At 45.3% G+C, this 15,055-nt stretch overlaps 1 protein-coding gene across 2 annotated transcripts in view; it reads left to right on the top strand.

Annotated features, from left to right (window-relative positions):
• The first annotated feature begins 535 nt into the window (after positions 1-535).
• The window catches only part of LOC111833943 (A disintegrin and metalloproteinase with thrombospondin motifs 8-like), a 63,462-nt gene continuing 48,942 nt past the window's right edge, over positions 536-15,055 (top strand). The window contains exons 1-2 of one of the 2 annotated variants that reach the window (XM_023792694.2): positions 536-702; positions 5,953-6,086. In XM_023792694.2, coding sequence (XP_023648462.1) covers positions 6,027-6,086 — 60 coding nt within the window. In that variant the 5' untranslated portion in view covers positions 536-702; positions 5,953-6,026. Of the gene's footprint in view, positions 703-2,311; positions 2,507-5,952; positions 6,087-15,055 lie in introns of those variants that run through there. The other variant, XM_072701669.1, reaches the window with a different exon arrangement.

Below are 15,055 nucleotides of genomic sequence, written 5' to 3'. Positions count from 1 at the left end.
ACACCCGCATCCCCCACCCTACACACACACACCCCCGCATCCCCCACCCTACACACACACACCCCCGCATCCCCCACCCTACACACACACACACACCCCCGCATCCCCCACCCTACACACACACACACACACCCCCGCATCCCCCACCCTACACACACACACACCCCCGCATCCCCCACCCTACACACACACACACACACCCCCGCATCCCCCACCCTACACACACACACACACACACCCCCGCATCCCCCACCCTACACACACACACACACACACACCCCCGCATCCCCCACCCTACACACACACACACACACACACCCCCCCGCATCCCCCACCCTACACACACACACACACACACACACCCCCGCATCCCCCACCCTACACACACACACCCCCGCATCCCCCACCCTACACACACACACCCCCGCATCCCCCACCCTACACACACACACCCCCGCATCCCCCACCCTACACACACACACACTCTCTCTGTTTTATGGAAAATAAGTTGTATGACTGTGGAGTTGCCAGCCTCTGTCTTCTCCCCTCCGGATTTCTGAAGCAGTGCATCATTTTCTTCAGTGCAGTTTCTCCGCAGCTTGTGACCCGCGGCCCAGTTCATCGGCAGTGAGGAGCCCAGCCAGGCTCGGTGGCACTAGCCAGGGAAACACACCATGGCGGACGGGATAGTTGTGCTGACATGTGAGCAATAGCCATTTTTCCTCTATCTTTAGTTTGAGAGAAACTGATTTCTTGGATTTCATGATCTTATTCTATATGTGTTACTTGGAGAACAGACTCAGATTTGTTACTGTCAATAATAATTCTCCTAAGGTAGCATTACGTGTTATTTTAGTGGTCAGGTAAGTTGCCCCCCCCCCCCCCAGCCTCATCTTGTCACATTTTACTGATGTTTTTCTTGTTTACTGGTGATCGGCATCCTCCTGGTACATGAGCAATTTGACCAGGACAGATGGTAACACCCCCCCTCCCTCCCAGTATGCTTTACAGCAGGTGTGTCAAACTCCAGTCCTGGGGGGCTGGAGCCCTGTACATTTTTGGGTTTCCCCTTATTTAACACACCTGATTCAGGTCCTTGTGCTAATTACCACACAGCTCTTGAGCTGAATCATTTATGGTGGAACAGGGAAAGAACTAAGCTGCATAGGGCTCTGGCCCCCAGCACTGGATTTTGACACCCCTGCTTTATAGAGTGAATGCTGGACTGTAAGGTTAACGTTCAGACAACAGCTGAGTACATAAATCTGAGGCACTGAATGTTTTCCTTCTCATTTTTGTCTGGCTTATGTTTCCTAATTAATTGAATGGCATTTTGTTCTTTAAAAAAAGTCCTTTCTGGTTTTAACTCTTTCATTGTGTCAGTTGTGTTGCTTCAGGCATGTAGTAAAAGACGCCTCTTTACAGAATGCAGTTTAATGCAGTTTTTCACCAGATTGCCCCCCTGTTCTTAATTGCTGTTTTTGCTATTAACTGTGGAGAGGCTTGAAAAAGTGGTTTACGCTATTTGGGGATGCGAACATCGTGGGACGCCTTCTAAAGCACGCGGCCCTTTCGCCAGACCGCCATCCCGGGACTCGTATCAGCTCTTTTTACATACTATGAAGTCTTAGTGCATACTATGAAGTCTTAGTGCATACTATGAAGTCTTAGTGCAGGGGACCCTTGCAAAATCATTAATCAAGGCTTATTTTTCAAGGTTGATTCTCCCCCAGTATCTAGTAAATATGCTTATTGTTTCCAAACGAACTTCTTGGTGGAAGCTGCATTGCAGTTTACAGCACAGGTGTCAGACTCCAGTCCTGGGGGGCCGGAGCCCTGCACTTTTTTGGGTTTCCCCTCGTTTAACACACCTGATTCAACTTCTTGTGCTAATTACCACACAGCTCTGTGGCTGAATCATTTATGGTGGAACAGGGAAAGAACTAAGCTACACGGGGCTCCGGCCCCCCAGGACTGGAGTTTGACACCCCTGGTTTACAGTAACACTAATGCATATCTAGGCCTGTATATTTATGGGTACAGATATTACCATTATCGATAGTTTTCTTTGTTTGGTTCTGATTAATAATGGAAAGACTATGAATGTGACAGCTGATTTCCATTCTGATGCTAGTGGTGCACAAAATGCACATTTCAGTCAGGCTTAATTTTCTATCATTTGCCTCCATAACAGGTGGGACTGTGAGGAGTCGCAGAGTGCAGCATGCAGAGTGCAGCATGCAGAGTGCAGCATGCAGAGTGCAGCATGCAGAGTCCAGCATGCAGAGTGCAGCATGCAAAGCTCCCTCTGCTTTTTAACTGCAGGGTGTATGAGCATGTGGACGTGTCAGAGCAGGGGGGAAGATGTCCAAGCTGCCAGCAGAGCCTTTCTGAGAGACTGAGAGTGCAGCATGTGAACCAGCGCAAAGAGCCCAAGGAAGGACGGTAATCAGAGGAACATCAGGCGGTGCCTGCAAGGGGAGAGAGAAGCCAAGCAGTGCGGCAGGTGTGCTGAGAGACAGTGTAGATGGGGGGGGGGGGTTAGCCAGTGCGCCTCTGTGCTGGCATGCGGGGGCCTCAAATCAAGTCGCCTGAAAAGACATGCAAGGATTAGCTACATCCACTGGGAAGTGAGTAAGAGGCATTTTAACACAGAAATATGCTGTCACATCACGGCTGAGGATTAGACAGAATTCATCTGGAAGCAGACTTGACTAAATAAGATTCAGCTCCTTATAGTTTTATGTGCTTTATGTGTGTTACTGATTGGATTTTGCTAACATAAGCACATTTTACTTGGTGTGTAAAGACTATATAAAGATTGTGAATATAATTATTTACATACAGGCTTCCCTCGGTATCCGAAGGTGGAGTCTTCCTATGAGACATTTTGCAAACTGGATTAGTGCAAATGTCAGTTAACAATTACCATCAATAATGTATTACAGTGTTGATTCACTTACCAGGATCAATGCAGTGATGCGTCGTTTAACGACAAGGCTGCGTTCTGAGAAATGCATCGTTTGGAAATTTTGCCATTGTGTGAACACACAGACACACACACACACACATACACACACACACGCACGCACGCAAATATTATCATTTTTAAAAACAGAAAGGCCAATTTGGAGTTTATATATAAAATCCCGAAAGAGCTTGATGTACCAGTTCTGGGTATTGTAAATGTTCTAGTTGTTCTCACTGATTGGCTCTGTTATCTTACCCTGTGGTTCACATTGCGGTGAACTTGCGTGTGTTACTTTTGATAACACGACAACATTAGCTCAGTTTGAGAAAATGCTTCCATAATACTTTGCACATCTTACAAAAGCAATATGGTGACTAAGCCTGTGGCGTTTGCTGAGTCTAGTCCCAGGTTCAGTCGCAGGGAGCCCTTAAGGCACAGAGCCTGGCTGTGGGACCATGTTCATGCCTCTCCAGCCCAACTGCTTTACTCTCTCCCTCCCAGTATAATTCTTTGCAGATCTCTTGACTATAGAGAATGGAATTTGAAGACATCACAATGTGGGAACACGCCCTCGAACATGGGTCAGCCTCCAACATGTGCAGAGGTTCTCCAGCAGGCATTAGTACCACGTACCTTTGCTAACCATAGGTTCTCCAGTACGCATTAGTACCACGTACCTTTGCTAACCATAGGTTCTCCAGCACGCATTAGTACCACTAACCTTTGCTAACCATAGGTTCTCCAGCACGCATTAGTACCACTAACCTTTGCTAACCATAGGTTCTCCAGCACGCATTAGTACCACTAACCTTTGCTAACCATAGGTTCTCCAGCACGAATTAGTACCACGTACCTTTGCTAACCATAGGTTCTCCAGCACGCATTAGTACCACTAACCTTTGCTAACCATAGGTTCTCCAGCACGCATTAGTACCACGTACCTTTGCTAACCATAGGTTCTCCAGCACGAATTAGTACCACGTACCTTTGCTAACCATAGGTTCTCCAGCACGCATTAGTACCACTAACCTTTGCTAACCATAGGTTCTCCAGCACGCATTAGTACCACGTACCTTTGATAACCATAGGTTCTCCAGCACTCATTAGTACCATGTACCTTTGCTAACCATAGGTTCTCCAGCACGCATTAGTACCACGTACCTTTGATAACCATAGGTTCTCCAGCACTCATTAGTACCATGTACCTTTGCTAACCATACTGTAGGTTCTCCAGCACGCATTAGTACCACGTACCTTTGATAACCATAGGTTCTCCAGCACTCATTAGTACCATGTACCTTTGATAACCATAGGTTCTCCAGCACGCATTAGTACCACGTACCTTTGATAACCATAGGTTCTCCAGCACTCATTAGTACCATGTACCTTTGCTAACCATACTGTAGGTTCTCCAGCACGCATTAGTACCATGTACCTTTGCTAACCATACTGTAGGTTCTCCAGCACGCATTAGTACCATGTACCTTTGCTAACCATACTGTAGGTTCTCCAGCACGCATTAGTACCACGTACCTTTGCTAACCATAGGTTCTCCAGCACTCATTAGTACCACGTACCTTTGCTAACCATACTGTAGGTTCTCCAGCACGCATTAGTACCACGTACCTTTGCTAACCATACTGTAGGTTCTCCAGCACTCATTAGTACCACGTACCTTTGCTAACCATACTGTAGGTTCTCCAGCACGCATTAGTACCACGTACCTTTGCTAACCATACTGTAGGTTCTCCAGCACGCATTAGTACCACGTACCTTTGATAACCATAGGTTCTCCAGCACTCATTAGTACCACGTACCTTTGATAACCATACTGTAGGTTCTCCAGCACGCATTAGTACCACGTACCTTTGTTAACCATAAAGTGCTCCGGCAACATTTTTAGCTGTGACTATATTTACTCTGTTATGTGTGTTTTCTGGTGTGGTGGCACTTTTGCCTCACACCTCTGGGTCCTGGGTTCGAGTCTCTTGCTCTGGCTTTGTTTGCATCTCGATCAGACTGCTGAACTCTGACCACTAACACTGGCCACCAACACTCAGCCATTTACCACACGTTGCACATTATTAACTGTACAGTCTTGTTGCACCACTGCACACACTTTTGTACATACATAGATTTGTCAAATGTTTTATATGTTATATGGTTATATTTTGATTGTTAATTCGTGTCGTACTACGGCTGCTTCGCACGGCTTTGCACACAAGCATTTCACTCACATGTATTGGTGTACAGTGTACTGGTGACAAGTGGCGTGACAATAAAAGTGATTTGATTTGATTTAGGGTTAAAATTCTAATTGTGTGTGTGTGTGTGTGTGTGTACAGCATGAACCGGGCTTTTTTGTAGTGCTGAACGTGAATGTCATTTTCGTTGGCACAAATTTGGGACCTGGGCTTTTACAGAATTCCTTTAGTTTCTTTTTCATATCTTACCAATAATATTTACATAATGATTGATTTTAAATTAAACAGATGCTGCAAAGTCTTTGTATAGTAATGCACCTCTTCAGGGCTGACTTGGGGTTGATTTAATTATAATTATGATTAATTATTTGATATATTATGATATCCACAGCACTGGAGATGGTGAATTTTTTTCATTCTTTACAAGGGATTAAATTTACAGATGTTTATTTTGGGTAAAACATGTTTTTCTTCTTTATGTGTACTTAGCAAATATTTTAAAATAAAAATATACTGTTTTTAAAGTTATGAGGCAACTTTTTTGAACAATGTTCAAGTATAATTTCTTATAGCAAGTGCCAAGAGAAGCAGTATTGTGTTACACTGCTGTTGCATCTGGTTGGAGGTTGAGGGCTTGCTGATTTTATAGATGTAGGCTCTGGATTCCCAGAAACCACAACGATCTGCCACATGAAGTATTTTCTGGCAATATACCACTTGGTTTGTGCTGCATTTTTGTGTACAATGCTAGTCCAAGTCCAAATCTTCTTATCACAGATAAGGACCAGCTCTCCACCCTGTGACCAACAGCACATGGGACCTAGAGACGATCCTTGGTTGCTACGTTCAACATGGCTTTGCAGATTGCTCCCTGCCCTTTCACTGGTGTGACGATGAGGCTGGCACTTCAGGTAAGTATCTGTCTCTTGGTCTCTAAACCTGACGAGTCCCAAATGTGCAGTAAATGCTGGCCCTTGTAGCTGTTTCATGTTCAGTGCTCCACACCTTCATGTAGACCTCCTGAGGCTGATGTTTTGGGCTCTGGGAGAGGGATTTGAGTACTGGATTTTTCCTCTTCAGAACAAGCATGCAAATTAGTTTGCAGTTTAATAAAAAAAGAATTACAAAGTGCATGAAAGCTGAATATACGTTTTAACCTTGAGCGATTGCACACATGGAGGTGTCTAGTTCCTCCATGAGATCATGGGGTTCAGAACCAGAGTTAATTGTCAATTACCCGTTGTACTTGAAGTGTCACTGTGGGTTAAACTTCCTCAGTGAAATACAGCTCCCACTTGTTCATGGACACTTTGGTACATGACTCCCAGCCTTTATCAAATCAAATCAAATCCAAGTTTATTTATAAAGCACTTTTAAACAACCAAGGTTGACCAAAGTGCTGTACAGAGTCACATCAAGCAGTCGTACTCCATAGAGCATGGGCCCGTGGGTGCTCAGAGGTACATTACTCCCGGCCTTTATCGAGCAGTACTTCATAGAGCATGGGTCCGTGGGTGCTCAGAGGTACATTACTCCCGGCCTTTATCGAGCAGTATTCCATAGAGCATGGGACCGTGGGTGCTCAGAGGTACATTACTCCTGACCTTTATCGAGCAGTACTCCATAGAGCATGGGACCGTGGGTGCTCAGAGGTACATTACTCCCGGCCTTTATCGAGCAGTACTCAATAGAGCATGGGTCCGTGGGTGCTCAGAGGTACATTACTCCCGGCCTTTATCGAGCAATACTCCATAGAGCATGGGTCCTGGTAAATAACAATAAATGTGAAAATAAATGTGAAAATTTTAGTACACTACTATATTTCCATACTTGTAATCATTAATCATAATGTAATCATGATTATGTTTCTGTCTTGCAATCACTTAAAGCCGAGACTGGAAGCATTTGTCTTTGACTGCCAATGTAGCTCACACTTGTAAACACACAAACAAACTCCCTGAAGCCAGTTTATGCCATGTGCCCTTCTGTAGCATTAGGGATGTTGCAGATTCATTCCGCGTCATGCTTCCGTAGACCCCCCACTCACAGGAAGCATGACTGCAATGTGCCGACCGGAAGTGTGCCAAAGTGCTCCGGATTTGATATCAAAGGAAATAAGTTGTTGCAAACAGCAGATGTGACTGACAGGCTTGATTGTAATCCTTAGTGTTAGTCAGTGGTTATTGTCATTATTATTTGCGTGAAAGGCTCTGGGGGTAATTAAGTATCTGATCTGGAAAACACCCAGACCGATGTGGTTTTCCTGTTTAAGCCATTGTTTTAAAATGTGGAAACTGTGACAGGCTAAGATCTGCCTCAGTGAATGAGGTCAACAGAACCATTTCTGTAAGCATCAGAGGTGCTGTGTTATCTGTGACCCAGAGATAAAGAGAACCGGGCCTCGCATGCAGTGGCCTAGCAGATCAAGGTTAAATGCCTTATGTCACATGCAGTGATTGGCTGATATGTGGGAAAGGCAGTGATTTAGCTGGTGAATGGGTGGGTATGGCATTCCTGTCGGAGGGAGAGTCAGATGACGATGATCAATGGCCATAATACAGCTCACCTGCCCCTCCTCCCAGTAGTAACTTGGTATGTTCCTTTGTAATGCCCTTCCCAGTACCACAGAGATCCTGATTCCAGCCAGGGACATTTGCAGTGAAATGCTTCTTGTGATTTCTGTTGTCCCTGGAGAAACGGCACCTTGCATGTACTACTCCACACTCCACATGTACTACTCCACACTCCACATGTACTACTCCACACTTCATAAATCCTAATACAGAGAAACCTTTCTCCTAATAAATCTGCCACTCACTGACCAAACACACTTTTTTCTGGATCTGTTTGCCATCCCAACCCAAAGTTTGACACTATATGTTGATCAGTTTTTTAAATGTGTACAGGGAATTTTTTTTCTCTGGTGATTAACACAGTCATAGATAAACATCCTTGACATCCTTGACTTACTCCTGTAAGTCCTGTGTTACACAGTGTAATTGTGCTGCTTTAACTGTCTGCTGCTTTGTAAGTGACAGGTGTTAGCAATCCAACCCGAACCCTCTGGTTCTTGCTGCCGTTTATGAGCTAGAACCGCCTGCTCAGGCACTGGAACAGTTCATTATGGATCGGGCCCCTGGCCCACTAGTCATTATGGGTACCAGGTGCTGTGGGAAACCTGCCTTTAGAACAAGGCTGCTTGTTTTATAAAATACTGGCCAGCAATAAGGGACATATTCTTCAGTGACTGGGTGTCTCTGGGGGACGTTAAAGTTTAGTGCCGCAGATGAATGCGATGCGCTGCAGAAGCGATGGAGGTGAACCAGCCCCTGATCTGGGAGCCTCTCATTACACCCTCCTTTGGAAGGGCGTAGCTTTGACTTTTAACACCATGCTGAAGTCAGTATGTATGCTGTGCACAGGCCGATTAAGCAGGATTAAGATAATCAGCTTGGAGCAAATAAGACAAATAAATGATTTTATGATTTTATGAAATGGTTTTTAGTGATTTTGAAAGTATTCCAGTAGAGATCTCTTTGAAGAATGCAGTGCGATGACTGTAGGAGGACAGAGCATACTTAGGATTCTTTGCGGCTGACATAAATTGAGGAATCACATAAACCACCCCCCAGCTGAAATTTAGATCCTCTCTTGGGATGGGGGTCCACATGTCTACTGGCGTAGCTGTGGGGTAAATCACTTTTACACAACATGACAGTGAGCTCTGAGAGCAGGTGAGGGGGAGCCAGGGCTTAATGACAGGCTCATGCGGATTCCTGCGATACAGAAGAGCAGCTCATCTTCTCTACTAAACTCACGTCTTTCTTCCTTTCCAGGCCATGAGCTCCCAATCTGCTCCTCATTCCTTAAAAACCGAAATACTCAACAGCTAAAATGTCTTCAGAAGACACTTGGCTGCAGAAGATATGAAAATATGCAAAAGGACGGTGTTTTAATATCTTTAGTAACATTTCATCTATATGTTCATCTAGGTTTTTTTTTTTGTCAGTGAGTTCTGTCAACCACCCCCCCCCACCAAACCTTGCACAGGACAAGTGGGTATAGAAAATGGGTGGATGGATGGATGGATGGAGAATTACACATATGCAACCTACAGGATTGGTGTCAAATAGCACCCCTTTCAGATATAAGGGAGGGCAGTGAACCCTTTCCTGGATATGCCTGTGCCCATGTGCTTTGAGCTGCCCTGGCCTGGCCACCATCACAAGGCGGGCTGCCTCTGTGACATTTACGCTGGGCGGGGGGGTGGGGGAGGTGCACGGAAAAGCAGCGAAGGAGAGGCGTGGCTTAGGTGCACGGAAATGCAGCGAAGGAGAGGCGTGGCTTAGGTGCACGGAAATGCAGCGAAGGAGAGGCGTGGCTTAGGTGCACGGAAAAGCAGCGAAGGAGAGGCGTGGCTTAGGTGCACGGAAATGCAGCGAAGGAGAGGCTTGGCTTAGGTGCACGGAAAAGCAGCGAAGGAGAGGCGTGGCTTAGGTGCACGGAAATGCAGCGAAGGAGAGGCGTGGCTTAGGTGCACGGAAATGCAGCGAAGGAGAGGCGTGGCTTAGGTGCACGGAAATGCAGCGAAGGAGAGGCTTGGCTTAGGTGCACGGAAATGCAGCGAAGGAGAGGCTTGGCTTAGGTGCACGGAAATGCAGCGAAGGAGAGGCTTGGCTTAGGTGCACGGAAAAGCAGCGAAGGAGAGGCGTGGCTTAGGTGCACGGAAATGCAGCGAAGGAGAGGCGTGGCTTAGGTGCACGGAAATGCAGCGAAGGAGAGGCGTGGCTTAGGTGCACGGAAATGCAGCGAAGGAGAGGCGTGGCTTAGGTGCATGGAAATGCAGCGAAGGAGAGGCGTGGCTTAGGTGCACGGAAATGCAGTGAAGGAGAGGCATGCCCCGTTTATCATCAGTTTACGCTTCATGATGCAAGAGTATCATGGTAACTCAATAAGTACAGGGAATTTGGATCTTTTGGATTTGCAGGTGTCTCTTCTCGGTTGTTTGTAATTAACACCACAATGTTAAAGTAATATAGTAGTAATAATAATAATACTCTTTTATTCTTATTCTAGAAAGCTTGCCTGACGACTGATGTCTTTGTGACCATTAAACATCTATATGTGTCCTATGGTCCCTGACTAATCACTGGTTTCTTTTGGTTTAACAGAACAAGTGCATTACTAAGATTTATTGCATTCTTGGTCTTAAAGTCTGTGAATGTTGTCTAAGGCCATGCAGTGATAGCTGCATTTCCCAGTGGTATTAGTGCTTAAACACATCTTTCACTCCTGTGTTTGAAATCCGATCTGTGAAGAGCAAGGTGGTCCTGTAATATAAAGGTCTATCTGGACTTGGGCGTGTTCCTTTTGGGAATGTTCCACATGAAACGAGGGCATGAGAGGCCGACTTACACAGGCTTCCTGTAGATTCCTGTAGATGTCAAAAGATCAGTGCCTCTGAAAGAGGTTATAATCTGTGAGAATTGAAGAGGATCCCCTGTTGGCTCTATGAATCTTTGGCTCCCAACTTGATTCTAGGATGCTGAGTATGTTATTACCCCTAATTACATCTTTCTATATACCTTGCTCCGAAACGATAAATTATCATACTCTACAGTTCCTAGGTAAAGTAAAAATTCTGGTTGGATTTCTTTAGTTGGTTCTTTAATGTACATAGTTGTTTATTTTTTGTTAATACAGTACCTGGAACCAAACATGCAAATTCTGTTTATGATTTAGCTACACAATAGGGCAAACCTCAAGCTTGCTGGCTACCCAATGATGTAATCCTCAAGCTTGCTGGCTACCCAGTGATGTAATCCTCAAGCTTGCTGGCTACCCAATGATGTAATCCTGAAGTGTGCTAGTTACACAATGAAGCAAATGTTTTGTGTTTTGGTCAGATGATGGGGCAGAAAAACAAGTGTGTTGACTCTCCAGTGGGGCAAACCGTAAGTTGTTTGGCCACAAGATGGGGCAAACCTCAAGAATGTTGTCAACCTAATGGAGCAAACCTCAAGTGTGTTGGCGACATGATGGGGCAAATCACAAGTATATTGGCTATGAGACAGGGGAAACCTCAAGCAGCTATTGATCCTGCTTGTCAGATGTTGCTCTAATGACCTGCACTGTGATGTGAAACCATCATAAACCTGAACCAGAGGTTTGGCATTAATCAAACTGACATTTTGTCCAATAGTCACCTCTGCTTGGACTTATGGTGGAGAGCATTGTGTTTGGCTGTCTGACTGACAGCCCAGGATGCAGGGATGGATCATTGCTGGAGACCCAGCTGCATGGTGTGTGGGGGAGCCTTACTGCAGCAGGGTTGGGCAGGAACACCTGCACTCATTAGAGATTGGGGGGGTCCGTCTGCACAAAAACCTGCTGGGGTATCCAGGTGATCCATCAACATCGTTACTTCAGACAGGGCTGTTTTATGTTCTCTGCAGCCGAGACGTGCTCTGCTCACAGAGCTGGGGGATGATGAGTGAAGTGTTTTGTGCCCAGAGACACAGTGGATGACTAGCAGCCCTCTGCCCCGTTCTCAGACTCTCTCCAACCCTGTCGTACTCTAAGCAGCTCATCATTCATGCCCCTGGATGAAACTTGCCTGATTTGTTCATACTTGTTCAGTGTAGCCAGTAAGGTCAATACAACCTGTAATTTCTGACTGTTTGTTACAGTACTAACATTCCCTGTTTTCTTCGGCTTTGGTTTTGCTTTTTGTTCATCTGAGAATTGACATGTAGCGCATAAGTGGCATCATTGTTAAAATGAAAATAAAGTTTTCTGTGAACCAGAGGATGGTTTTCCTTTGAGTTGCACTGAGGCTTCAAAATGTAGCTTCCTGTAGGGCCATCTTCATATAGTCCATCAGTTGACCCTAATGCCTGCTTTGATTTAAACTCAATGCAAAGGGGAGCTCATGCTAATGGGGCTTCTTTGGATAATGTAGACTAATGGTACAGTCCGTCTCACATTGTGACACATGGTTCCTACAAGAAGATTAAATGAAGTGACAACATCCCTATGAAGCATCAATTTAGCAGATGGATGGCAGGCTGGAGAGTTGCTGTGAAGCTGCAGGGATCTTAAGAGTCACCAGAACGATGAATAGAGACGCCAGTGTGTGTAAAAGATCTTTACCTTTCTGGGGGATGAGTGATGGTCACCTTTTACATAGTCAGCTGAATATGGTTCACCGTCAACAACAGACTTGCTGTCAAGCTTCGGGTGGAGACAGGACCCAGTTTGCACAAGACCTTTATTTAGAATTCTGAAACAACCAAAACCAAGACACAAAGCAAAAGACGTAGTTGGGGACAGTCCAACGGGGTCAGAAGCCGGGGTGGTCAGTCCTAGGTTGGCACACCAGACGAGGGGACGGGAAGGACGAGAGGCAGGAACAGGTGGGAGCCGGGGAGATGAGGGATCCGGGACAGGGGGACGGGGTAGGCAGGGCAGGGGGGGCAGGCGAGAGAAACGACAGACGAGAGAAACGACAGACGAGAGAGTGCTCAGTGAGGAGCATTAGAGACAATGGCAACGATACTTCGCTTCTCACACTCGACCTCTTTTATGCGAAGTGCTTACAGCTGTGTCCCGCCTAAGTGGGCGTGGTCACCTGTCTGGGCGTGACACTTGCCTGTAGTCTGTACATTTCAAATACCAACAAACATTAAGATAAAACTGATAATAATCACTGTTCTGCATCAGACTGTTACCTTCATTATGAAAAATGCTTAAATATGGAACAAAACACGTAGAGGCAACGCAGAAAATGTTTAGTGTAAGCAGGGCTCCCCTTTCTGTTTACAAGGGTGTATAAAGGCCAGAAAAACAGGCCCCACTGAATTTAAATAGAAGTTTATCAGAGGGCTATTTTGTGTAACATATGGCATCAATTCCAACAAGCTCTTCAGATTATTTTTAAATGATATCACCTGGCTTCATTTTGTTTGATACTCTTCCAAATTCTTTTCATTAAGAAAGAGGGATGAATGTATTATTTTGTTTGTTTGTTTTTTGTTTATTGTTTATAAACATATTCACATATTCACCGTCACCATATTTACATAACATATTTCCAGTCTTTTATGTTTGAAAAGGAGTAGGCTTGTCACGTCCGGCTCGTACGATCCTCGTGTGTGCCACGCCCCCCTCATTGCCTCGTGTTTATTCCTGATTGTGATTACCTGTTGCTTGTTCAGTTCAGCCTGTCTTGAGTCTCAGTCAGTATTTCCCAGATCGGTCATTGATGTTGTACGGTTCGTTGTCGTGCTTCCCCTCCTGTCCTGCCTGTTCCTGAAATAAACCCCGTGTTTTCTTCATCGACGACTCCGCTCCCTTGTTTGCTGGCTCGTATCCGGCGAAGTGTAACAAGGCTGAAGTATAAACTTATTTAGCCCCACCCCCATCCAGTTATTCACAGCTCACTTTAAATACTTTTTGTCAAATAAAGAAAAGACAACACAACAAAACAACACTATTACTGTCATATATAGACTGAACACACCAAATGACACATTTCTTTCAAAAGGTAAGTTTTGGCATTACCATTACCATTACCATTACCATTACCATCCCGAGGTAAACTGCTCTTCTTCATCCTTGTATTTATTTAGAATTTGTACTTTATATTTTATTTTAAACTGACTTATGTTTTTACTTTGTTTTAATTCTTCTGTAAAACTGTTCCATAATTTAACCCCTGCTATTGAAACACACATACTTTTTAATGTTGTTCTAACACAATGGATGTTTAAATTCGATTTACCTCTTAAATTATATCCTCCTTCTCTCTCTGAAAACAATTTAATTATTTTATTTGGAAGTAAGTTATTTCTCGCTTTAAATATTATCTGTGCTGCGATTTACTCTGTAGAATGAGGCTCACTGAAAGCATCCCAGCTCATCTTGTATTATACACTGAGAGCTATTTCCACTAGCTTCATAAATGGCATAATAGCCATAATATTTACCAGAAAAGCACTTGTTTCTGAGGCAAACCAAACAGGAAAACGCCCCAAACCTTCCACATCTCAGAGCTCTCCTGACCAATATGAGTTATGGAGTTCCTTACTGAGTTCCTTATTCCTGCTCAGTGTCAGGGGTCAAGTCCTCTGGGTTCCGGTGGGGAGGGTTCAGAAGGTCGCATGGGCCAGCTGTTCTAAGTAAACGTTCCCGTGATGTATCATTCTGGAGGAGAGGATGTTTTGGTTCTGGTTCAGACTTGACAGAGCAGTCCTGGTAGAGGCGTGGGTGGGGGTGAAATCTAAGCCTGTGTTCCTGGACTCCCCACAGTGAGAGATTCCAGACAGAAAGCCGCCCTTTATCCAATCAGCTTGGAGGCCAGGAGTCACTGAAAAAGTCATTACAGGTACTTCTCCTGCACAAAAGCCACAGTAGAACTCAATGACTTCACGTGCAGGATAGGCTACAGAATGCCGGGCAACCCGAGGGGGTCCGCCGAGGCTGCAGCAGAACTCACTGACTCCACATGCAGGTCGGGCTAGAAAACGCCCGACAACCCGAGGGGGTCCGCCGAGGCTGCAGCAGAACTCACTGACTCCACATGCAGGTCAGGCTAGGAAACTGAGATTTGAAAATGAGACTTCAGCCTTTTATGCGGAGGCAATGTGGCCTAAGTCTGAAACTACAGCAGCTGAGCCATGCCGAGCCATGCCGAGCCATACCGAGCCATGCCGAGCCATACCGAGCCATACCAAGACATGCCGAGCCATACCGAGCTATACTGAGCCATACCGAGACATGCCGAGCCATACCGAGCCATGCGAAGACTGGTCAGTACTGAGTGGCCCTGTCACGTGTTAATGTGAATTAAGCTGTTTTCAAGCCCAGGTTTAAAGATGTT

The sequence above is a fragment of the Paramormyrops kingsleyae genome, chromosome 17 (genome assembly GCF_048594095.1).
Source record: "Paramormyrops kingsleyae isolate MSU_618 chromosome 17, PKINGS_0.4, whole genome shotgun sequence".
Lineage (NCBI taxonomy): Eukaryota > Metazoa > Chordata > Actinopteri > Osteoglossiformes > Mormyridae > Paramormyrops > Paramormyrops kingsleyae.
The sequence above is the reverse complement of the archived record's forward strand: the minus strand, read 5'-3'. Positions and strand labels throughout refer to the sequence as shown.